The sequence below is a fragment of the Poecilia mexicana genome, unplaced genomic scaffold, assembly GCF_051168715.1.
Source record: "Poecilia mexicana isolate PSO_F unplaced genomic scaffold, ASM5116871v1 scaffold_4, whole genome shotgun sequence".
NCBI lineage: Eukaryota > Metazoa > Chordata > Actinopteri > Cyprinodontiformes > Poeciliidae > Poecilia > Poecilia mexicana.
Window position 1 is genome coordinate 14738363 of NW_028263373.1, and position 23732 is coordinate 14762094.

At 38.0% G+C, this 23732-nt stretch overlaps 1 protein-coding gene across 1 annotated transcript in view; it reads right to left on the reverse strand.

The window, feature by feature from the left end:
* Positions 1–23732, reverse strand: part of usp13 (ubiquitin specific peptidase 13) — a 32572-nt gene that overhangs the window by 3184 nt on the left and 5656 nt on the right. Inside the window, exons 4-20 of the mRNA XM_015007297.2 lie at positions 22493–22614; positions 21102–21244; positions 20047–20231; positions 18732–18829; positions 18351–18541; positions 17460–17531; positions 16158–16263; positions 14832–14957; positions 12993–13146; positions 12399–12573; positions 12215–12303; positions 11756–11878; positions 7048–7071; positions 6515–6658; positions 2595–2764; positions 469–658; positions 71–155 (exon numbers count right to left, since the gene is read on the reverse strand). Coding sequence (XP_014862783.1) covers positions 71–155; positions 469–658; positions 2595–2764; positions 6515–6658; positions 7048–7071; positions 11756–11878; positions 12215–12303; positions 12399–12573; positions 12993–13146; positions 14832–14957; positions 16158–16263; positions 17460–17531; positions 18351–18541; positions 18732–18829; positions 20047–20231; positions 21102–21244; positions 22493–22614 — 2197 coding nt within the window. The remainder of the gene's footprint in view (positions 1–70; positions 156–468; positions 659–2594; positions 2765–6514; positions 6659–7047; positions 7072–11755; positions 11879–12214; positions 12304–12398; positions 12574–12992; positions 13147–14831; positions 14958–16157; positions 16264–17459; positions 17532–18350; positions 18542–18731; positions 18830–20046; positions 20232–21101; positions 21245–22492; positions 22615–23732) is intronic.

Genomic DNA, 23732 nt, shown 5'->3' on the forward strand with positions numbered 1-23732 from the left:
GATTAAATAGAATAAATAGAAAACGTGAACAGACTTTGTCTCATTCTTTGTGAGACAGGTTGCTACTGACCTTCCCTCTTTTTTGATGTGACAAACATAATGTCCAGACATCGTGGAGGCTCCCATGTGGCTGATGATGGCAAACAGCTCATATCCTTAAGTGAAGAAAAGCCACAAACATGATAAGAAACAAACTAACACAGAAATGTTGCAACATTTTAATTTAAAAAAAAGGTCATTTCAAGAGTCACTAATGTCAGATTTCCTTGTGCATGTAAAGCACATCAGGAAAATGATCACATTACTCCTATTATGCCAGAAAGCTTTGGCAGGATTAAAAAAAAAAAAAAAAAAAGAGATCTTATAAGTGTTGAAGATTTCTTAAAAGATGCTTAAAAAGTCCAAAATCTGATGACCTATTCTCATCAGAAAGATCAAAAACAGACGCAGTAAGTGCAAAGCGCTTACGTCCCGGTCCATCTTTGACTCTCGGGCTTGACGTTTCTCTGTCTGGGGACAGCGTGGAGTCACTGTGCGAGTTCATGTTGGAAAAGGAGTTGTCGTTGGGCTCCGTGTCCGCCATGTCAGAGAGCCCGTCGCTCTCCTCCTCTTCTGGGTGGGTGAAGATCCAGTCGAGTGCTCGCTCAAGATTATTATTCTAGAAAAATCATAAAAGGAAGCCAAGCTAAGAAAAACAAAAAATTGATATCAAGCCGTCTTTTTGTTAGCCAGTTTCACAGCCGCTGCAAACGAAACTGGTCATTTGATGCAGATCTTTAAAACACTTTCTGCTCGGAAACTGAGCTACTGCTAATGCAAACATTAGCAGTAGCTCGCCTAAGTATTCGTGGAGGGGTTTGAGCCACCAACCCTCTGGTCAGAGGACCAACTCCTCCCTCCTGAACCATGTACTACTCTTACAAAGAGCTGCAATCTTAGAGCATGCTACAGAAACCAGGATTAGAAATGTTTACTCTTCTAGTTTTGCCAATTTGTTGAATGCCCCATGATGAACACGATAAATGAGCAATCTTTCACTAGAGAAGTGGGAGGCTTCCATCTGTGATAAACTTCCCCCTGTTTGTTTTGAATCCAAAGGTGTGACAGGTGGGGAATGAGAGTCTGGGGAACGCATGTGGCGACGGCTTGGCTGATGGCATCTGTTTTTATCCCTCAGAGAGGTCTGTGGGGTCAGATAAACGTGCCTCACGCTCAATATGGTCCGACAACAAACCAGCAGTGAGACCCCTCGCTGTTTCACACCTCCCCCCGTCCCTCCCTCCCTCGAGAGGAATATGCATTCTTTGTTTTCTCTCCACTTCAACAACAACAGCAGCAGCAGCAGCATGTCTGCCAGCGAGCTCTGTGGCTTTACTAATGATAAACAAGAAAGCCCGGCATCTATTTTTGCTTCCTACCAGCCGTCTGCGGGGCCATTTTTGCTGAGAGGGGCAGTTTGAAATATGAAACATGAAATGTGAGAATCAGAGGCCATTTGGAGGCTGGAGGAAGTTGGAAATGGAGGTGGCATTCTCTTTGACCCATAACAGAAGTAAAAACATTGAATTTACTCCACGCCATTTGTGAATTTATGCACTGCTTTACCAGTTGTCCGACGTTTTCGTGCGTTCCTCAACCAGAGGTGAGGGGAGGGGGGGCATTTGTGTGATGCAGAGACTATTTGTAAACACCATGTAGAGCAGACATCTTTAATCACTCTGACATGTAGGACCAAATAAATCCACACCTTGGAAAGTGAACAAGTAGGGCAGCCAGGGCCTTTTATGACTTACAGAGTTCGCTTTTCATCGTCTCGCTCCGTCTTTGCCCTCTTTTCAAATGCCACTTCACTTCATGCCCTCCTCCTGCTTTTTCCCTCTTTAACCTAAGCTCCGGTTTCCTTTAAGTTTCTGGAAAGTGTTTCCTTGTCGTGCCAAACAGCTGTTACAGATGTGCTTTTAGCCCTTCGTTTCCCTGAGAGCACACGGTGTAGGCATTCCCTTTTCCATCCTCACTCTTGCTCAAGTCTGACTATTTCCACTTCCTTTCAAACTATCAACAGTCTGCATGAGAGGCAGACAAAGGGCCATCCACCTAAGATTTCTCCTCTTTAAGCAGGTCAGACGTGACGGCCGTGTCTGCCCACGCTGAGACAGCTCAGCTCTGCTCGTTTCCAGCTAAAATAACTCACTTTTCACATCACACTGCAGAGATGTGCAGAGCTGATGGTCACAGCACAAAAGACTTACAGCTGTAATTGCAGAGGAAAGTGGTTCTACAAAGTATTGTCAACTGAAGGCAGAATACATACTTGAAACATTTTATAGATTTTTATTCTGAAAAATATTTTTTGGTCTATCACACAATATCCCAATAAAATACATTCCAGTTTGCATTTGCAACATGAGTAAAAAATGGATACAAAAACTTTTCTAATGCCCTGTGTTCACATCGAGCAAACTGTGGCTAAGAATATGTCATCGGTCTCTATGAGGTTTGTTTCCAAGCATTAGTCCAATATGCACAAAGAGCGTGTTATTTAAGTCCAGTAGGAGCAAATGAAGGAAAAGAAACACAGTGAGCAGATGACTGACCGTGGCTTTGAGAGCGCGGATGCTGTGATTGCGAGGAAAGCCCATCGAGGTGAGGATGGCGATGCTCTCCTCGGGGGGCAGGTTGTCCAGTGGCGTTGCCCCCATGGGGCTGTCACTGGTAGAGGGAAGAGGATCCATCATTGAGGGCAAAGTGAGAGGCTCAGCAAAGTCTGCAAACACAGAGGAAGATTATTAAAAAAAAAAAGAAAAACAGAGAGTATTTATTACAACTGGGAACATAGAAATAACACTTCAAGTCCTTGATAAAAGCCAGCCAGTTTTACAGACCTGTGATTTATTAGAAGGAGGAATAAAATAAAGACAAAGACGAAAAAGGAAGGTGGATAAAATGTATCAGGAGGTAACAGTGGGAGAATAACCTGCTTTGTGAATCTGAGGACAATTTAACCAGACAGCACATACAAAATGTTTGGATAAAACTGAGGTAACTGCGCTCTCATGCATCATGATGACATGAGAAACAACAACATAAGGCATGTCGTTGAAATTGTCAATGAGACAGCATCTGGGCTGTACAGTGGCACAGTTGCCAACAACTGGAAGCCAGGAAGTCAGAGAGACTCCACGCATGCACACAGTCCAAAAACATGATCGGTAGGTTAATTGGTCTCTCTAAATTGACTTTAAGTCTGAGTGTGTGCATGATTGTTTGCCCTCTGTGTTGCTCTGTGATTAACTGGCAGCCTGTCCAGGTTGTAAGCCGCCTGTTGCTCAATGACTGGCAGAGATGGGCACCAGTCCTGCAAAACAAGCAGGTGTAGAAGCTGGATGGATGGAGATTTCATGCTGCACATTTTCCTAATGTTAATGCGGCTCTTAGCAGCACCCATCTTTTTTTTTTCCTGCCACTGTGACCCTTTGGTTGTTGTGCTTGTGTGTTGCTTGGAAACCAATCTGCAAAATGCTCTAGTGGTTATTTTTTTATATCAAATTATTTGTGAGAAACAAGGCAGATATTTGGCCCACCTGGAATAACGTGGTAACACCATTTCAGATTTAACCCCGAAAAAAAAAAATATCATGGTTTCCAGGTCTTTTAAGCCAAATTAAATCGCACCACAACATCCTTCAACCCCTGGTATTAGACAGAGCCTCTATTATAGTCATTGCCATAAATGAAAATGCAGAACATCATCTTCCAGGACCATTTTCCATCTCGGCTTTGCAGTCCTGCGTCCATACCAGTAATAAGTTGTTTTTATTCACATGAAAATGGCCGTCTGCAAGATGTTATCAGTAGAGCTGAGTCAGGAAACCATACTTTAATGGCCCACTGTAAACATGCTTCAATATTTCCAAAAACTAATTCAGAAACTAATCAAATATAACAGACTGACCTTGGCTGCATGCAGCTCTTCTAATAAGAGAACAGACTGTCCAAAAGCAAAACAGTCAACTATAGAGAAAGAATGCATTAGCTCTTTTTGTTAACAAACTTACCTCTCCAGATAGACAATAAGTTACTGAAATATCTCAACCTGTTTTTTAAATTACTCTTAGACAGGAACACAAAGTGCCCACTTCACTCTTCTCCCTGCTTCACGTCTGATGACGTGTTCGGCATACAAGTAAACATTGCATTCTTACCCAAAATAAATGAATATCACATGTGCTTATAGTACCAGAAGAAACTTATTTTATATGTAAACGACAAATATTTACAAAGAAAATGTTTTATTAATTTATAAGATTGTGCAATGGTAAATTGGTTAAGTTCACCACACAGAGAAAAGACTCCATCTCTCCACTTTTTGACTCTGTCTAAAAAGTTTCCATGAACAAATTAAATTGTATTCAAAAATAGTGTGTTAAATGTCAGCAGCTCTCAGCGTTCCTATAATAAATTAATAAGACCAAATGCATTTGGAGCAGTGCATTTTCTTTTCCAGAAGACGTTTGGTCTTTGGTAAGGAAACGTACCGTAAGTGTCTGCTATTTTTCCTGACAAACTAAGACATTTACTCTGTAAACTGAAAAATGCTAGAAGATGTAGCTTTTCTGTGACTCATTGAACCATCATTTAGTTGTCTCTGAGGATTTGGTCATCCTCTCCAAAATGTTGGTCAAGAACTTGGATACTGCTCGCCTGCTGATGCTCTTGCATTGTCTTGTTGAAACATCCATTTTGGCAGCATTTTTTTCTTCAGGTATAAGGCAACATGTATCATGATGTTTTCAAACTGATCCACAATATGTGCAAAAAAAAAAAAAAAACTCCTCAACATCACAATCTGGAGAAAATAAATCCCCTAGATCCAAAAGTAACAATCTTGTGTATGGAAATAAAAGTTATTGTGGTTAAGTATCTTGTTAGCTAACAAAGTTTTTAGGCTCTAAAAACTTGTATTAAGATGTGCAACTTTCTTCTGGCAAAACATCTAGAAGAATCTAAAGTAATAATGGAGAGAAAATGGCTAATCAAAAAGAAGAGAGCTGAGCAAGAATAAAACTTTATGAAGCACACTTGAACAGCTGATCCTGCTGATATTACAGCGTCTGAATGCAGCCATTTTGCAGATGCATTAGTCCCATTTAAAGACTAACTGGCAGGAGGCTGCTCTAATTTCCATCCACTGTACAAAGGCTCTTTACATCCAGCAAGGGAAATAAAAAGTGACACGTGTCGACGCCTTGGGGGAACAGCTTCACTGCTGAGCAGCTCAGATACTCTGGGTCGATTCCCACCAAGTTTTTGTTGAGGATCAGTAATATACAGACAAGCACAGACAAACACTTGGAGCCCAGAAGTGGAGACTGTCTGAAACAGTGTCGGGTTTCTATATATACAGAGAAGAAAAACATTAGATGTGACATGTCTATCAGTTCAAATTACCTCTGTGCTCAAAAGGTCCCTAATAAATAAAGTCCTGCCTTTTTTCTGCTCCCCTCTGCACCCTCTGAAAGCCTGCAGACCCTGTTTCAAATTACTGCACAATAACTTTAACAGAGTTTTAGATGCAGTTGTTTGGGTCTTAAGTTCCTCAGACTTCATTTTCCCTTCAATACTAACTCAAAACTTGCAGAGAAATCTTTTGCAGGCTTTTGATGTTATTATTCCTTATCTAATTTTGATGGTGTGCGATTAGTTTTTCCACATATTTGCTGGCAACAGACTGCATAAACACTTTATTTCTTGGGTAACTTTCAAGATTGGATGTTCGCAGATCCCACAATTTGAGGATAAAATCAAATGTTATGTTATTAGTCAACTCTGCTCCATCACTAATTGTACATTTCATTAACAGAAAAGTAAAATCTACAAAAAGATGGATAAGGTGGAGCCTTAATTTTAAGACATAAGAGAGCTTATGAAAATCTATCTATTCCCCTTTGAAAATTGGCTGCATTTTATTTCTGTACATACTCCAATAGTAGGTTTTTATTATTTTTAAACCCCTTAAAAATCCTATCTTCTGAAGACTGGTGAACAGTCTACATGTCTATATTTGTCTACATGTTTCTGATGCCATTTTTACAAGATATTTAACAAATGATATGGCTTTGGGGCTACTGAAATATTGTCAAAGTTGTAAGATTAAATAGTAAATCGCTACATTTGCTGGTTAATGTTTGATAGTCACTGATTTGTCAAAAAAAAATTAGTTAAAACAGCTTAAACAGAATTAGCAGAAAAACAAATTCATCTTTATAAAGTCAAAAATAAAACAAAATTTCTTGTTTTTGTGTTTATGTGTTTTTTAATTAACTTGCTACCTTTAGAAGGGTTCCCTCTTAAATGTCTCATATATGAGCAATGACATTTAGGCCCACTAACTTTTGAAATATGTCAAAAGACGTTTTAAAAACTGCCGTCAGCCTAAAGGAGCTTGCTCAGTTTCTGTCAAACAACTCCCCCTCAGCACCATGCTGCCATGCTCTGTGAGGCATTGCTGCCTTACCAGGCTCCTCCATGTGGGCTATGATCCAGTTGAAGGCCATCTCTGGGCCCATGTTTCCTGTGTAGTACACCGCCTTCCTGCAGGCCTCCAGCGGAAAACCCATCTCTGCCAGCTGCATAACGGCGCCTTCATCTATCTCCGGAGCTGCGGTCGAAATAAGCCAACATCAACAACGCCTTGGCATACACTCACCGATTCAGCAGTAACAGTAACCCTCTCTCTGTGGGACTCATTAGACAAAAGGACCAGAGGAGAATCGGGTCCGGCGAGGCATCTCTGCCCAGGTAAGATTTATCAGAGAGAGAAATGAGCCTGGCTAAAATAAGCAGAGCTACATTAAAAAAAAAAAAAAAAAAAAAAAAAAAAAAAAGTTAAGTTTGCCTGAAAGTACAGCGCACCTGCAGCACCTGCTCAGGTGGTGGAGGCATTCATCACAGCTGTCTAAAGGAAAATACACTTTCCAAAGCAATAACTTACATGCATCTAACACATTTGTTCAAAGAGTGTGACTCAAAAGAGAAATAAATACTCACAGTCAGTTGAGCTCATGGAGTTATCTGGAGAAAAGGAGGAGAGTGATTGCTTAGAGGTAGCAGCGCACAGTGAGATCAATAATCACAAGTTGTGCTTTTTGTTTCAGCTCAGACGATGCTGCAGGAAGAGTAAAGCTTTAAAGGATTTACAGACGTTCCCTAAACGCCTCACATCCATAAAGTTGTGTGCGCTCATCACACACACCTCTCCTCACTGCTTTAAACACGGCAAAAACCCAAAATCTTAGCAGGTAATTTTGGTCTAGTTTCTAATGCAAATATCTTATTACACCTATAATAAGACAAATTAACTTAAAAGTAACTTTTCAGTACATTCTTGTTACATTTACGCTTGTATTAAGTAAATAATTCGATACTATTGATGAAAACATACTAGTTCCAGTGGCAGATAAATTAACTTATAACATGAGGAAAATGTCTCATGTCATAAGTGAAATAATCTGCCAATGGAACAAATACGTTTTCATCAGTATGAAGGAATTATTTAATTAAAACAAGCTGATAGATCTTACTGAAAAGTCACTTTTAAGTTAGTTTTGTCTTATTTCAAGTTTGCCAACATATTTTTACTAGAAGCTACACCAAATTTATTTGGTAAGATGTTGTGTTTTTGCAGTGAACAAGGCTACCTGTACGAAAGCTAAAAGGAGCATGTTAGTGAGAGTTACTGCAAACACACAAAACTCATCAAACGAACTTGAGCAGCCGCCCAATTTTAAGCTGAGGTGATTTTTAATCAAAATATTATTTCCTAAAACCAAGAAAACCAAAGCATTTTGTGACGAGAAGCAAATATGCTCAAATTCGGATGCAATGCTTCGGCTGCACAAAGCAGTCCCTGCATTATTTTGTGTGATTTGTGCTCATTCACTCCAGAGAAAGTATTTACATTGACAGTCATTTGTACAATAAAGTACATGCACTCAATAGTTTTTAGGCACCTAAGGAATAACAGGTCCTTCAACTCATCTCCTGCATAGATTCCCTGAGGTTTAGCTCAAGTCAGCTAACTCTGCTGATGGTCATCAGAACAGCCATTGGTACCTTTAGCATGTATTGGCTGGTCCTCCTGGAAAATTAACTCATGTTGTCTTCTAAAAAGCCTTATGGAGATGCAGAAGTGCTCTAAAGTGCCTTGGTTGATTGTTCTGCTGACTTTGAAAAAAAAACCCAGTGGACCAGCGCCAGCACATCAGATAGCTCCCTGAATCATGACTGTATGTAGAAACCTCACTCTGGACCTGAAACAGCTTGTCTTATGTGCCTCTCCGCTCTTCCTCCAGGCTCTCAGACCTTTTGCAGTGAAATAAAAAATGTACTTTCAAGTGCCTTTTTCCTCTTAGCTCAGGCAGAACTTCAGCTGTAGTCCACATTACTTTAATCTTCTCCCAAACTTTTCAAAGGACTTTGCTTCAAAATCCTCTCAAGGCCGTGGTTAACATTTATGCTTTTGTAGCTCTTTCCATTTTTTCATTCACTCAGCTTTCCATTAATATCCTAACATGCATCACTCTGAACAGCCAGGTTTCTTTAGCAATGACCTTTTGTGACTTTTGGAAGGTGTTGATAACTTAAGCTGGCAGTCTTTCCAATAACTACGTGGCCCTTCACATGACCATAATGCAAAATTTCTACATGGATTTTCTATTTTTAACCAATGTTCTTGGTCAAAAGTGTAACTTTTAAAGAAACAGAATTTTAGGTTTTTGTTAGATGAAAATAATGATTACCACAATAAACATTTAAAAATAATAAATCTATTTAATCACATATGGAGTTTTATTTTTTTAAACTAAATTACTGAAATAAAATAACTTATTTTATGTGGCTTATTTTCATATTTAAATGCAAAAAAAAAAAAGAAAGGGTGAACTCAGAAATCAATATCTTAAGTGTGTGCTTCCATTAGTTTGATGTATTAAAACAAAAAACATTGAAGCAAAACAACTAATTTCTCTTTTTGTCCCCCCAAATGGTCTGAAATATTTTAGCACACAACTGATTAATAGACTGATGAGCAATATTGTGGTTCAGTCAGGCTACAAGAAAACACATTTGTGGGTGTAATCAGTGCGAAGCATCGATGCATTTGGAGACAAAAGGGTGACCAATCATTCATTGGCAGCAAATAAAAATTCAAGATATTAATATGAAATAAGCAAATATAGGAGCACATTCAGAAACAGCAAGTTATTTGCTCCGACCTCTTTTCATTTCACGGTTTTAATCAGATTAAATACAAGAGGAATGTTATTGTAACCTTGCATAAACACATTTGAGCAGAAAACGCAGAGAAAGTAACATTGAAAAAAACTTAATCAAATGAGAAAAATGTTTTATAAGTGTGGTCACCGTGTTTGTGGTCCTGCTGTCAAATTGCGAGACTCGTTTCTGAATATGCATCCATTGAATTGTAAATTTGGTCAATGTGAAGCAAGTAAAGGGCATATAAATATTGGTAAAAATTAAGGCTAAAAGTATTTTGTGTTTTTAAATCCAGCTTGGTAGAAATTGTTGTTTGTGCAAATGTACATATTTTCTTTTTGAACACTTTGATTGGTCACAATCAGTGCAATGCATAACAAGTGAGCCAAAATGTGCACTTATACATGTGATGGCTTTTATACACATTCTGTTTGTACAGAGCTGTGAATAAGGTATTAATTTCTTCTGTTTTTGTCATAAATATATTTCAGATCAAACTAGTTTGGACAAACATAATCTGTTTAAAAACATAAAGCCTGGTTCAAACCACTTTAATTTATGAAGGGGAAAAAATTATCCAACTTTCTTTGGAGAAAGCAACTAATAAATAGGTTTAAGTATTCATGGCAGTGAATCTCCAATTAGGTGTTCCAAAAAATGCCCAAAACTAGATCCTAAAAGAAGGATACTTTTTCTTTTCTTAGACATTTTACAACATTAGAAACCTTGATTAAGAACATTTTTGCCAGTTTTGTGCCCATACATAATGACCAAAGCAGATATGTTTAATAGATTCTGAGTCCAATTCAGTGTGTTCAGTACAAGCTGTTCAGTACTGAAAGATTTAGGCCCACTCAAAAAGGAGTAGCCTAAATAATTATTTTAAATATCCTGGTTTTGTTCTTTCCATGAGCTACTGCAAGTGTTGCTGTCAGCTCTCCATCTATCTGCCGTATTTCTTCTAAAATATTAGGAACACACCAACAATTTCAAGTAGATTAACTTTTCAACAGGATGTGGACTGAACAAAGACAGAAAAACTGATGAAATTAAGACTCAAAGTAAAAGTCTGGCTAAGCAACGTTTCTAGAAAAGTGGAACCAGCATTTCCTCCAAAACATAGCAGCATATTTCAGTGTCTGTTCTCCAATAGCCCAGTGATGTACATTACAAAAGTCTCACATGAAATAAACACGACTGCAGCACAACAACCTTAATTGACTGAGCATTTCCCTCCCCTGAGATTCTCATTGAATGAGTACTTAAGAGAGAACTGGGGTAGCTTTGAGCAGAATATCAAACTGAAGACAATTTCACATATGACTGGGTTCGAGAAATACTCCACATGAAGAGTCTATGGTATCTGCTTTGAACAACTCTCATTGAAGTTTCTTCTCAAAACAACTGGAAGTTGTGACTTTGTTGGAAAAAAAAAAAAAAAAAAAAAAGTCGCAACTTGCGACTCAACAAAGCCACAAAAATCGGTTTGGCGAAACAGAAGCGCAGGCGCTCAGGGAGAACGCTGCCCTTTAACAACACGAACAGGACTGTGAAATTGAAAATGCAGGGCCAAAAATGCCCCAAGTTGTAAAGAGTGCCATTTAGCATTTTCTTCAACGAGTTCATGCATCACCGCCGACGCTGCAGTGGGCCACCGCTTGTAAATAATGGGAGACCCCTGTCTGTGAAGTGAAGCTGAGAAAAATGGACTACTATTCCACAACTCTGCTCCGCTAAAAACCGGTACATCGTAGGACATGCATAAACTTGAACACAAAGAGTTATGTTTTTTTTTTTTATTGCTCAGTTTAAAACTTTTAAGCAGACTGTTAAATCACCAATTGCATGTTCAAATATTTACATTTACATTCTGTTAAATGTAAATATAAGAGAATGATAGAAATAATGATTTCTATCATCCTATCATTGATGTTACAATGTTCTTATTGTAACATCAGTAACAATAAAACATTGAAGAAAACACCTTGCAAATGTTTTTAACTCATACTTTGCAAAACCATACTCTGCTTGCTTTACAGAAGTTTCCAAAATGTCAAACTGTGGTCTGGATGAATAAATAAGGATATATTTTTCTAAAATGCATATTTTTTCAGTAATACTCTCTGTAACACAGCAGGGCTCTGTTGGCATTCTTTTTCTCTGAAGATAGTAAAAATAGGTAAGTCTAAAATAAATATTACCCCAAATCTAATCTGACTGAAATCATTTTTTTGTTTTTCAACATTTTATCCACTACAACTTAAGTATTTTACCAAAAAAAAAAAAAAAAAGCATGTGAATTATCCAGAATTATATTTGTATCCTTGATTATTTACTTAATCTTACTTGTTTCTTGGTGAGAAGGTTTTAACTGAGCCAGAACCAAATACTAGAGTTTGCATTTAATGTAAGTGTACAAAACAACAAAGAAAGGTTTCTTTAGCTCGAAACAGAGTAAAACCTCTTAGCCATATTGTCATACCTCTGGTGTCTTCCGGTAAAACAATGGGAGGCATGAGATCCGGCAGCTCCTCTTCGCCCGCCTGCAGTCCCGTGGCTCGGAGCCGGCTCAGGTCCAAGAAGTCTGGAACATCGATGGCCAGGTCTGTAACACCGAACATGCACACTGGTGTCAGCTGAGGAGATTCATTAGCAACTACGCTTGGCAAGTCGCTAAACACCATAATTAATTTCACACGATAACAATAACAAACATGTCTGTGTCTATAATAAAAATTTATGCTTTCAACAGTGTTGATAAATATGGATGACGAAAAAAACTGTTTATCTTCAAACTGCAGGTGAATTATTTATGAATTTGCATTAGTTTGACAGACGCATCAACGCTTTGCGAAATGCAGTTTCGTGCTGCCCTCTGCTGGTTATTTTTAGTATTACAGCACTTAAGGAATTAAGCGCTACAAGGCTATAATTTAATTACCAAGCTTCTTTGGCACCCAGTCAACACCGAAGGTGAATTTCTTGATCTGCACAACAAGATACTCTGGGAACGAGGCGAAGCGGGAAGTTCTGGGAACGAATGTTTAAAAAGATTTGGCTTAAAAACAAGCAGTAAACGAAAGAGACAATAATGAAGTGATTTCATCAGGTGCATGTCTGATTACTTGACTCCAGCTGACTTGGCCTGCAACGCTGAACTCCAGAAATCGGGGACGTTTTCAGGCTCCGTAAAGGCCTGAAGGCAGGCTGTGAAAGGGATCCGTGCTCGCACCGGTTCAGGAGGAGCCCGCGTGTTCTCCTCAGCTTCTTTCCGCTTGGCCTCATATGCAAGCAACTCCTCTGGAAAAAAAAAATCAGAGATCCAAGTGAGAGGAATTGTTAGCAAACACAACATATACACAGATTTTCAAATATTGTAAAACAAAATCTGTTATCACAGTGGAAATATGAAGTTAGTAACATAAAACGGCACATAAATGTCCCCCTCAATTCAGAACCAAAGATCTCTCAATCCTGCATGTGCGTGTGAAGGTGCATGTCTGTAAGACTTTGTATAGACCATTCTGCTGTGAGATTCTTCAAATTTATGTCCTAGAATACACCTTTGGTTTATGACATCAATTTTCGAGTATACTGTGAGTAATGAATTGCATAGGCAGTTCAAACCAAGACCAATCATTCCCTTTTGCTTATTTTTGAAAACCCAAATGAAATTTGATGGAAGGGCTCATTGATGCAAAAACAACCACCGTCTGTACCTCTATTCGTCGCTGCTTCTATGGGAGCCGGTAGCTGGATGCAGTAGTCGACCCGCTGAGCGTAACGAACCCGCCGACTCTGACAGCACTGAACTCTCTCCTCCACCAAGAAACGAAACGAGTCGCTTGGATTCTCTGAACCAGCACTGTTTCTCTGAACAAAACAAATCGAGAAAGAAAATATAAACCCATTGAGACAAAGTTTTACTAATATGTGAAAGCTAATAAGCTGAACTTTTTCCAGTCGTGATAGAAGATTACAAAACCAGCAGATTAGAGAGCACAAATTATATATAGACAGAAAATTTAAAAATCTTAGAAGGAATAAAACATAAGTCATTATTGGGCTTTCAATTGTAAACCACAGTTCTCTGAAACAAAAGGTGAGCACTTTAACACCATCTAGAAAATGTGTGTGAACTCCCACACAGGTAGGGAGAACATATTTCTGCTCATCCACCACAAAACAATGTTTGTCTCAAGATTATAAAAAAAATGGAATCCATCCTCCTGTTCACAGTGTGAAGTTAAATTTTAGCAAGAAACTTTGCTATTACAACACCTAACATCACCCTTCTGCTCCTTTTGGTTTAATTCAATTTTCATGTAATGCTCCATCGCAGACGTAGAAATGACTATAATTATTATGCACTACAAGTCTGGCCACAGTTGAGAGGGAACAACTCCTTGTTCAACACACCTGAATCAACTGAATAGTTCATTACCAGGCCTCCTCAGACTAATCACATGCTGAAGAGGTAATTCATATTTCTGCTGTGCTGGACGAGGGGAACATCTAAAACATGCAGGTGTTTTAGATGTGCATGTAAATACTGTAGTCTACTGTACTTAGATCACAGAGCAATGTCACTTAATCTCAAATTTATCTTTAAATTGACAGACTTGCTTCTTTTTAAAAACACCACCACATTAATTATTTTCCCTGGAGCTGCTCAGGTCTCCAGGGCCAACACAGGCTGGGGTCACCAGGGGTTTTATTTGAGGGTTGTATGAAAGGGAAACCAGTCTGCATGGCTGTGGACTATTGCCAATGCAAGCCTTCTATTCTAAGAAGCTACAGAAATACACAAGCTATAATTTCACCCAGGCCCAGCTTGTAGGGTGACTGATGGTTGTGGCTTTAGTTTGGTTATCTGCCTGCATAAACCAGGGAGTCGTTTACAGATGGCTTCAAAAAATATCAGCAACTGGATTAAAAGGAGAGTTTAGGAATTGTTTAAGTTCTGCATATACTGAGACAACATGAGGATGTTTAGGGAGAAAGAAGTTGATGTATTTAATTAATTCAAACAGGATAGAAGTGTCAGGTTCTTCGTGGGGGCTTGATTATGTCTGATAACCAGGATATTTAAGAAAGCATTTTCTCACCACTACATGTAACTGATATCACTGAACATAAATAAACCCTGTATGAGAAAAACTCATTTAAAGATTTTTATACTGCATGTATGAGCCGACCATGGAGGTTCTGAACTCTTTTGTTAGAACCAGGCAAGGTTTGAAACATCGCAACAAAGTTTAGTTGAACAACCTTTTCAAAAGGAAGCATGTTTTTTGTTCAATTTGTGAAAAGAATGAAATGGAAAAAGAAAATAGTGTATGTGGCTGACTATATATTATGAACTGTTCATAGTGATCTGCTTGCAACAGCTCAAACACAATTTTGCATCAAAACCTCTTTGTGGCGTCACTCTAGTGGCAGTTTCTGGTAATGCTTTGTTCAGTTTGTCCTCTTCAGCGACGGACAGGAAGTTAGCTGGTATATGACTGCAAACACACTGTATATCCTATATATGCAGAAGGCACTGATTCACTTACTTCTACCAAGTTGATAAGGTGCAGGAAGAACTCATGGGCATCTTGTTGTCTGTTGGAGGAAAACTCTGGGTGCCCCCTGCTGACCAGTGCCTTGAGCATTCGGGGAGAGATTCCCCTCTGTTGGTGCTGCATGACAAAAAACAAAATATTGAAAGAGTCACGCACACCGACTGTTCATGAGAAGTCACCTTACTCAAAGGCGAAAGTATGACACTAAAACTAGCTAAAAAAATAATAATAATTTGGTTAAACTGTTCTGAAATGAAGCATAAAGTCTGGACAAGGTGCCAGAAACGTTTTTTGTGGCAACTAAAATTATAGTTTTGGATGCATTCACCACTAAGAAAATGTGACAGGATGCAAGTATTCAATCGCAGCCTTAAAAGTGAACATTTAGCTCAAACTTATATTTGTTTATCAGCCTGCATAATAATCCTTAAATATTTTTTTCACCACATTAAAAAGGGTAAAAGTTTGAATTATCAGCCTGATAATGTTACTGGACAGATGGTTCACTTGTCTTCTAATGTGGTGAGAGAGTTCTTCTGCTACTCAAGTGGGTTACATTTATACAGTATATATTTTCTGAACAGAATTAAACAAATACATTTAATTTGCGCTTATAATGTTGCTGCAGATTTAAAGTTAAATTACTCACAGCTAGATTCTGTTTACTAATTAGGTGCCTCCTGAAGGCATCGGCTGGGGTGTCAGACAGATTCCACACTTTTCAGATTTTTATTTGTAAAAACAAGTAAGGAAATATACTTCCTTTTTCTTCCACTTAATTTTACACTGGTTTATCACATGAAACGCACTGAAGTCTGGGCTTTCAAAGTCACAAACCAGTTCTTGGGGCATTGAACCCTGACATTCATTCTCACAGCAAACAAGACCATATCTCAGCATGTCAAAATTTCCCATCATCATCAATAAATTTAGAAAGCCAGGTTAATGATATATATACGTGATTGCACTGGTCAAGAATCCCTCTGTGCAAACTGAGCACAGCGTGTCAGCACAAGTCCACTGCCGTTTCCTCTCAGCTGTCAAGACGTGTCCAAACTTGACTCCTCCATCACATTTAAGTTCAGGATCACAGCTTTGCCATGTCAGTAACTGGGAGCAATCAGGCTAAAAACAAGCCATGAGGTCATAGAAAGTCTATGTATTACTTCAGCTCCTTTATCCTTCTCAGATCAAGAAACTGCTACATTCATTAGAAGGAAATTACTTTGTAATGCTTTATAAAGCCATGACCGCTGATTCCGTCACATCTCATTTTCAACATCGGCCATGGTCACTCAGTCATGGAGCAGGACATACCCCGTTTAATACCTTGTGTTCTTCTTTCATCACCTGTTCAATGAGCTCAGATTTCATGGGTGGTTTGGAGTACTGGCCTGAGAGGAGCCCGTGTCCCAGTTTAGCCCTGATGGACAAAAACGGGCAGAAAAACAGAGTCAGTCTCATTTCACATTCATTTGGCTTCATTTCCTGCCCATCACACTCTGAAGATACAGCAGTTCTCACGTGAAACAAAAACGCGGTTTCTGCAGGAAACTACAGTCAACATCAGCACAAATGAGTTTTAGTTTTCATAATAGTTTTGTATCTGTGAGATTTTTAAAACACATCTAATCAAACTGAAAGTGTAGTGAAAGCCTCCTTTTCAACTCCTCTGGGATTTCGGCGTTGCAGTTCAGGTGTTTTTTGAGCTTTTGAGATGCTGATCAGTTGCTCTGAGTTGCAAAGGGAAAAAAAAAACATCTCGTCATGGTTACACACCATAACAACTATCTGGAGGTAACATTCAAAACCAGAGGGAAAATAATTGTTTAAACCTTTTATTTATGAAGATAAATAATTATAAACATGTTGATATCTCAAGCATATTACATGCATTTGTTTTATATTGCACCTTGTTCCACTGATTGCTGCTCTGATTCCTGTTGGGGCAGTGGAAATATGAAATAGGGAAAATTATAAACCAAATTTTGATTTATCAGCATCAACATTAAAACCAAAACTATATCTATAATTACCTTAAATCAAAATACCCCTTTGCAGACAACACCAAAGTTAAAAAATGGGGATGAGGCAAACTTACAGTATTTTTCCACTATAATTATCTGTGTAAACTCTGCCTTTTCTTTAGTGGGTACCACCAGACAAATGATTCTCGTCATAAAAGCTAATCATAGCAATAAATAGATTAATGTATTTAAAAAAACACTAGAGGATCCTTGTCGTCTAGAGATGGGTTGGGTTTAACCATTACATTAAAGTAAGTAAACAACTTTTTCAAATTGCCAAATACTATTTGCCTTATGGTATAAACATGTTTATTTGGCTGCCTGTCTGATAGCTGCCGTCAGGCTATTGATGCCCATCAGCATCTGGCCTCTTGCAACACATGGCCTTCAATTACAAAATTGTGATGATTTTATTAAAATAGAGATAAAATAAATAGGTACTACAACATACAAATTATGCAATTTATGCTTGTGTAATTTAGGTTATTTGTTAATGAACTTCTGTTTTTAAATATCAATAACAGTGGCAGAGGGAGCTGGAAAACACCTTCTCTTCTGTCACTGCGTTGCATAACTCTCAGGAGTCACTTACATCTGTGTGGCGAAATCCTGGGTGGGGTCAAGGGGTGAATAGTCGAATATCCTCTGAAGGTTACCTACATACCTAAGAGAGAAAACATATGAGGGTTGATATGTGAGGTGACACACAGACGACGCCTCTAGACAAACATGCAAGGAGCTTAAAAGACCCGCTGCTGGTCAACGAGTTATTTAATTATCATCTACGATCATAGACAGCCAAATTTGTTTTGGAGCGGCCAAGCGAAGTGTCGAGTGTCAAACCATGATCAGATATAGAATCTGCAGAGGAAGCTAAAGATTAGGGTGATGTTACAGAGGCCTTTCAACTATAATGACCTGGAGTTAATCATCAACTGCATGCAAAATCTGATCAAAGAGTTTGACTGCTGTAAGTTAAAAATAAATAAATAAATAAAAATAAAAGATCTGTCCATTGATAACTGCCAGTTATAAAGGGTAACAGGGTAACACCATGGAATGTCAAAGAAGGAAAGTACTAAAAGGCAACAACACATTTTTAATTTTAAATTTGTTATAGTAAGGGACCACACCCGTACCAGATACCAGAGAGCTTGTAGTCGGAATCGTGTGTGTTTAAGCTACCAAATATTCCACACACTGGTATAGAGAACTACTTAACACAAAATATACAGAGATACCACCCTTATTCCCAATCAGAAACAAACTTCTTGGTTTAATTAAAATAATTTGAGATTTCCATCTGCTAAATGAGCATAATTACATTAAAAAATGTTATTAGCTGATAAGACTGTCAAGGTTCAAGATTTGTTTAGCATGATCAACGGTGTGAGTATGTCAAGAGTTATGTCATCAGGGATAGCCGTAGTTAAAAAAAACAAAACCACTACAATATGAATGCGTCGCAGCGTACAGCACTCACATCCTTTGGAAATCTGGGATGCTGAACAGGACCTGTAGCACTGTGCTGAGGTAGCAGCTGTTTCCCAGGTTTTTGATGCCAGTGTAACCAGAACCAAACACCGCCTTCAGCTTCATGCCCGACTCTTGGATCACTTCCCACTCACTGACTCGCGGTCGGGGGTTATTGTCTGTGTGGTGTCCATTTTCTGTCTGAAATAGGAGGAGATGGAGATGACAAGGACGATCTTGTGTGAAGAACTGTCTTTGTTGTGTTGTGTAGCTATATCAAAACGTCTGATACAGCTCAAAAATAAAATATATTTTTGACACATTTTCTTTAAACACTGCAGCTGTTTCGAATTAGATCGGGTTCATGTAAAAGTGAAATTTGTCCACTTACTCTCCTCTGCATCTGGAGCATGTCTATCCCAAAGTGTGACAAGTGCTCTGACATGTGGGGGTCCAAAACAGCCTCTTCCTCCTCAAACGAATAAACATCTGTCATAAAAAGAGGCGAGTAAATCACTGTGGCAAAATCACCAATAAAAAAATAATTAAAATTAATAATATGTAGCCATAGCCGTACAGACACAAAATCTGCTTCTAGTAAAATATACTCATTATCAAAAAGCCTACCTTAGTACATTTTATTGTGATGTGCAATAATTGCCATTAGACATATTTTTAAATATGCTAATAGATAGATGTTCACATAGCAGTGTAGAAAAAAATAATCAAAATCCCAACCACACAGTTCTCTGGATTGCAAAGATCACTATTATTGTCATGGTAAAGATACGATAATTGCCCAATACTAAACATACTGGGACACTTCAGATTAGATACCACAGTGGTTATTGTACAATTAAAAATACACTGTAAACAATTTACATTTGTAACAGGATTTGAATGTGCAGCTACCAGTCCTTAGTTTCAAACTGTGTGCCTAAAAGACTACTTATGACAATACAGCTTCTTTTAAAAAATATTACAAACCTACGGCAGAGCAGAACACTTGGATGTTTCAAATACATAAATTCTGTTTTGTCGATGAGCTGCCGCATTATTTGGTTTTGATTTGCATTGTTTATTTATGCATGCGTGTAGGTCGCAGGGGTAGTCTTATTACAATTTTTATTGTATTCTTGTTTCATGGCTGAAACTTAAATAAAATAAGCTTTTTAAGGAAAAGAAAACCTACTTCGCAACAACAGTTCTGACAATGTGCCTCTTATAAATACAGGTTTAAGGTCCAGTGGAGGAATGGATAAAATTGGATCCAAGCAAAGTGCTGCTATAAAAAGAGGATGTTTTCAGCCCAAACTGCAGTTGTTTTAGACCAATTAGACATATTTCTAATGTAGAACTGAACTAAAAGGAAGCAATAAATAAATAAAACATGGGGCCTTCAAAACAAGAGATTCTGAAATTAATTCATTTTGAAGGGCATTCTTGTAAAAATCTTTTTAAAAGTTCGCATCCCTGTTATGCAAAACATTCTCAAACAACAAGATTTGCAGCTTTATAAGATGACTGTATTATGAAAAATCTAGCTGGTAAAAAAAAAAATCTACCCAGTAATTTGATTCTGACAGCTTATAAATGTTGTACAGTGTATATTTTACAAAGTAGTGATAGTTTTGGGGTATAAGACACACTGTAAGAACACATATCATACACCGTAGACACTGGTTGTGTTGTGTTGTTTCCCAGACCTGCTCCATCTGGAGTGATGGTGTCCAGTTTAACAGCCAGTGGGTAGCTGGTCTCTCTGTAGTGCTCCAGAGCGTGGCCGTTCCCCCCGCTCCCATCAAAAAACCACTTCCCACAAAGAACCGATCCATCAGTCAGGTTCAGCCACAGGTTCTCTCTCATCTCGCATTTCTGACACTTCCAGCCACTGACAGCAAAAACACAGAAACAAAAATCATCTAACAATCTCGTCAGCTTTCATAAAAACTTGACAGCTGTTCATCTAGTGATACATGTGAAGTCATACATCTTAAAAGCTGCAGCTACACTATAATCAGAACATGAAACTACTCTGTCTTGATGGCTGAACCATCAGAATCAGAAATATGTTTATATTTTCTCAAATTAAATCTTTCTTTTTACCTAAATACAAGAGTACCAACTGTTTTCTGATACTTTTCACAACACTAAACTAAGATACAATACCATGTATAAAGGAAACATATTTAAAAATATATTTTTTAATGATTTTCATTAATGTTATGTGCTTTTTATTTTAAGAAACAAAGAATATCACAGAAACATTAGGCTATAAGCTTTATTGATTATTTATAAGCAGCAAACACCGAGCTAACAAAAATTTGCTCAACTCTTTCAGAAACAAAGATTGACCAGAATATCCAATAATAAATAAAATACAATCTTACGTTTTTATCTTCCACTTTTAAACTGAGTGCACATGTTTAGCTCTGACTCCTTTTATAATAATTCTTCAGCAGTGCAACATACTGAAGTTTGATGTATTTTATGACCGAGCAAGAAGAGCAGTCATCCTATAATTAACAAAGATAAGATGTTTGACTCCAAAACTTCCAAAACCTTTACCATAATCATCTTTATGCAAATGATCTTTGTGCACCGATTAAAACAGAACATTTTCAAAATAAAGCTTTGCCAGTTAATAGTTTGTTTTTTTTTTTCCCCACAAAAGTTGTAAAATGTGTTAATAACATCAATTTCTAATTGAGAATATACAGCATTTGCTGATTTGCACATGATTGCACTATGTTAGGTGTACCTGGGTGGGATCCGGACGCCGTTATCCAGCTGTCTGAGGCTTCTGGCATGTCTTGACACCTGGATCTCCTCGTCCCAAGACTCAGGCTCCTGTTTCTTGTAAGCTGAAGGTGCGTTAAGTACTGCATCACAGGCTATGGTCACCTGGCGTCAGACAGCACAGCAGAGCGTGGATAGGTTGGAGGTAACGCACAAATGAATTCAGGCATTACAAAGAAACTACATCTCCACATGAAACAGTGCACACAACAAGACATATTAGCCATGCGAGGTTTATGCTAGAAATGGTATAAATGTGATGCGGTGTGTTTGATACGGCGTAAAAACAAAAGGAGTGAAATCAAACTGAGACAAAATCACAAATCTGATTTGATATCTATTTGAGATTTGTATAGAAACTTCAATCCTTATGAAGGATTAAAATACGGGGATAATAATCTCACTTTTATGCAATTTTCAGACAATTATAATTTACCACAAACAGACCCAAATGGATACGAATCTGGATTCTCATTTTCTATGCTCATTCTCAATCCCCCACCAGTTGTTTCAAGTTTATTTCTCCCACAGATGCAGATTCAGAATAAAAATCAGTCCATATAACTGAGAATGAATCTGTAACTTCTATATCAGGTGTTCTTATAAAAATAGCAACAAACAAACAAGCAGGCATGCCAAAGTGAAGCTTTAGAAAGAAAAACAAGTAGAGACGTATCACAAAACAAGCAAAGAATCGCCCCCCCAAAAATGAAAGTATTAACATGTACACCTTGTGGTTCCCCAGAATCCTGTTTTACTGAAAACATAACTAGATGCTGTTTTGTCAAAATTATTTGTTTTATAGAATCTAAAAGGTAACAGATTCAGCAGACACCTTAATCTCATTTGGAAAAATCACATGAATGTAATCTGAAAAATCAAAATTTAAGGTCCTCAAAAACAAGTTTGGCATCTGGAGATTATGTGTTTAATAAAAATGATTGTTTTGGCTATTATAGGCTTTTCCTTACAGTGACAACTTAGTCATCGAATGATTTAAACCATGTTTTGTTAGTTAATACAGATCTCTCAAAGAAATCTCAATTTACATTGAGGCAAGCATCAGATTTCAAGTAAACGTTTTTCAAGACAAATGCTTGTTTCTTTTATTTATGTAATTATTTTTTTTGGTGGCTTGCGGGTCAAAATCTAATGAAAAGGGAACACCTCATTCAACCAAAAACATTCAAAAGCTGCAGGTAAGTCAGACACGGTTGTTTTACAATTCATTTCAAAACCGCTAACTATCCCTTTCTTTTAATTAGTAGACCTGCCTGTCCTGAAGCCAGGGAACCACCAAGCGGACGTTTCCCCTCCAACATGCACAGAAACACACAGAGCCAACTCACTGACCAGAGCGGGCAGCTCCTCAATATTTGGTAAAGGGATCTCAAAGTGGTCTGGAAAAATGACGAGCTTTGCCTCATCCTCATACTCGTAGTCCTCTCCGTTAAAATCTCGGTTTAGCTCTAAATCTTTAAGGGAGGAAGTAGGATTATTAGGTGTAAGAGTGATCACAGATTTAAACCATTAAGCAAAATTTAAATAGTCAGAGAATGATATTTAAGCATCACTATTAGATCTATAAGTGGAATCCTGCACAACACAGGTGTCAAACTCAAGGTGCAGGGTCCAAATCTGGACCACCATAGCTTTATATGTGGACGTCTACACCAAAAACATTTGTGTGCTTAAACATTATTTTATCAGTCACATCAAAGCAGTTTTTACCAGGGTGCTGCCAAATTACATCAACGTGAAAAGAGATTCAATATTTTTTAATTTTAAGAAGCACTCATCAAATTCGGATGGCTATTAACATTTTGACAGCTTGGGTTAAAGGATTCAATCAATATTGAATCAGGACATGTGGAATAAGTTCGACATCCCTGCTGTACAATATGAAGAAAATTGCGATGACATTTTCTTACTAAAACAGTTTTTTTTTCTTGCTCGAATTTACAAATACAGTTATCTTAATTCTGAAGTGACGCATAGTTTCATATAAAAACCAAATTGATTAAAAAAATAAAATAAAATCATTGAACATTTTTAAGCAGCTCAGACTTATTTTATTATTGACCGCAAAACAAAATGCTTTCTTTGAACTTTTTTACCCAATAATCTACAAATTATTTTATAAATTTGTTTGATCAATCACATATTTCATCAATGAAAACCTTTTCTCTGACGTTACTACTATTATTAATAATATCATGGCAACTGTTTGGTTACATGGAAACACATGATATTTGCAGCCAGCTGTCTGATTAGATCACAGAACCGGTATGGATACGACGAACCGGGTCAAAGATCTTAAAGGGACTGCGAGAAATGTCACAAAGAATAAGACAGCAGACGATGATCAGACAGGAGAAGAAACGCATGGCAATTAACCTGAGGTGGAAAATATAAGTAGAAAACAGGAATATGAATGGAAAATGGAGCAAGAGGAGGGAATTCCTCAAACAGAGAGGTTGGAGGAAGCCAGACACCTGGGCTTTGGCGAGATGCGTCATCGCTTCAGTTTGATGTGTGTCAGCCCCAGCAGGACACTGACAGGTGGCAGCAGCTGAGAGGCCGGCACATGATT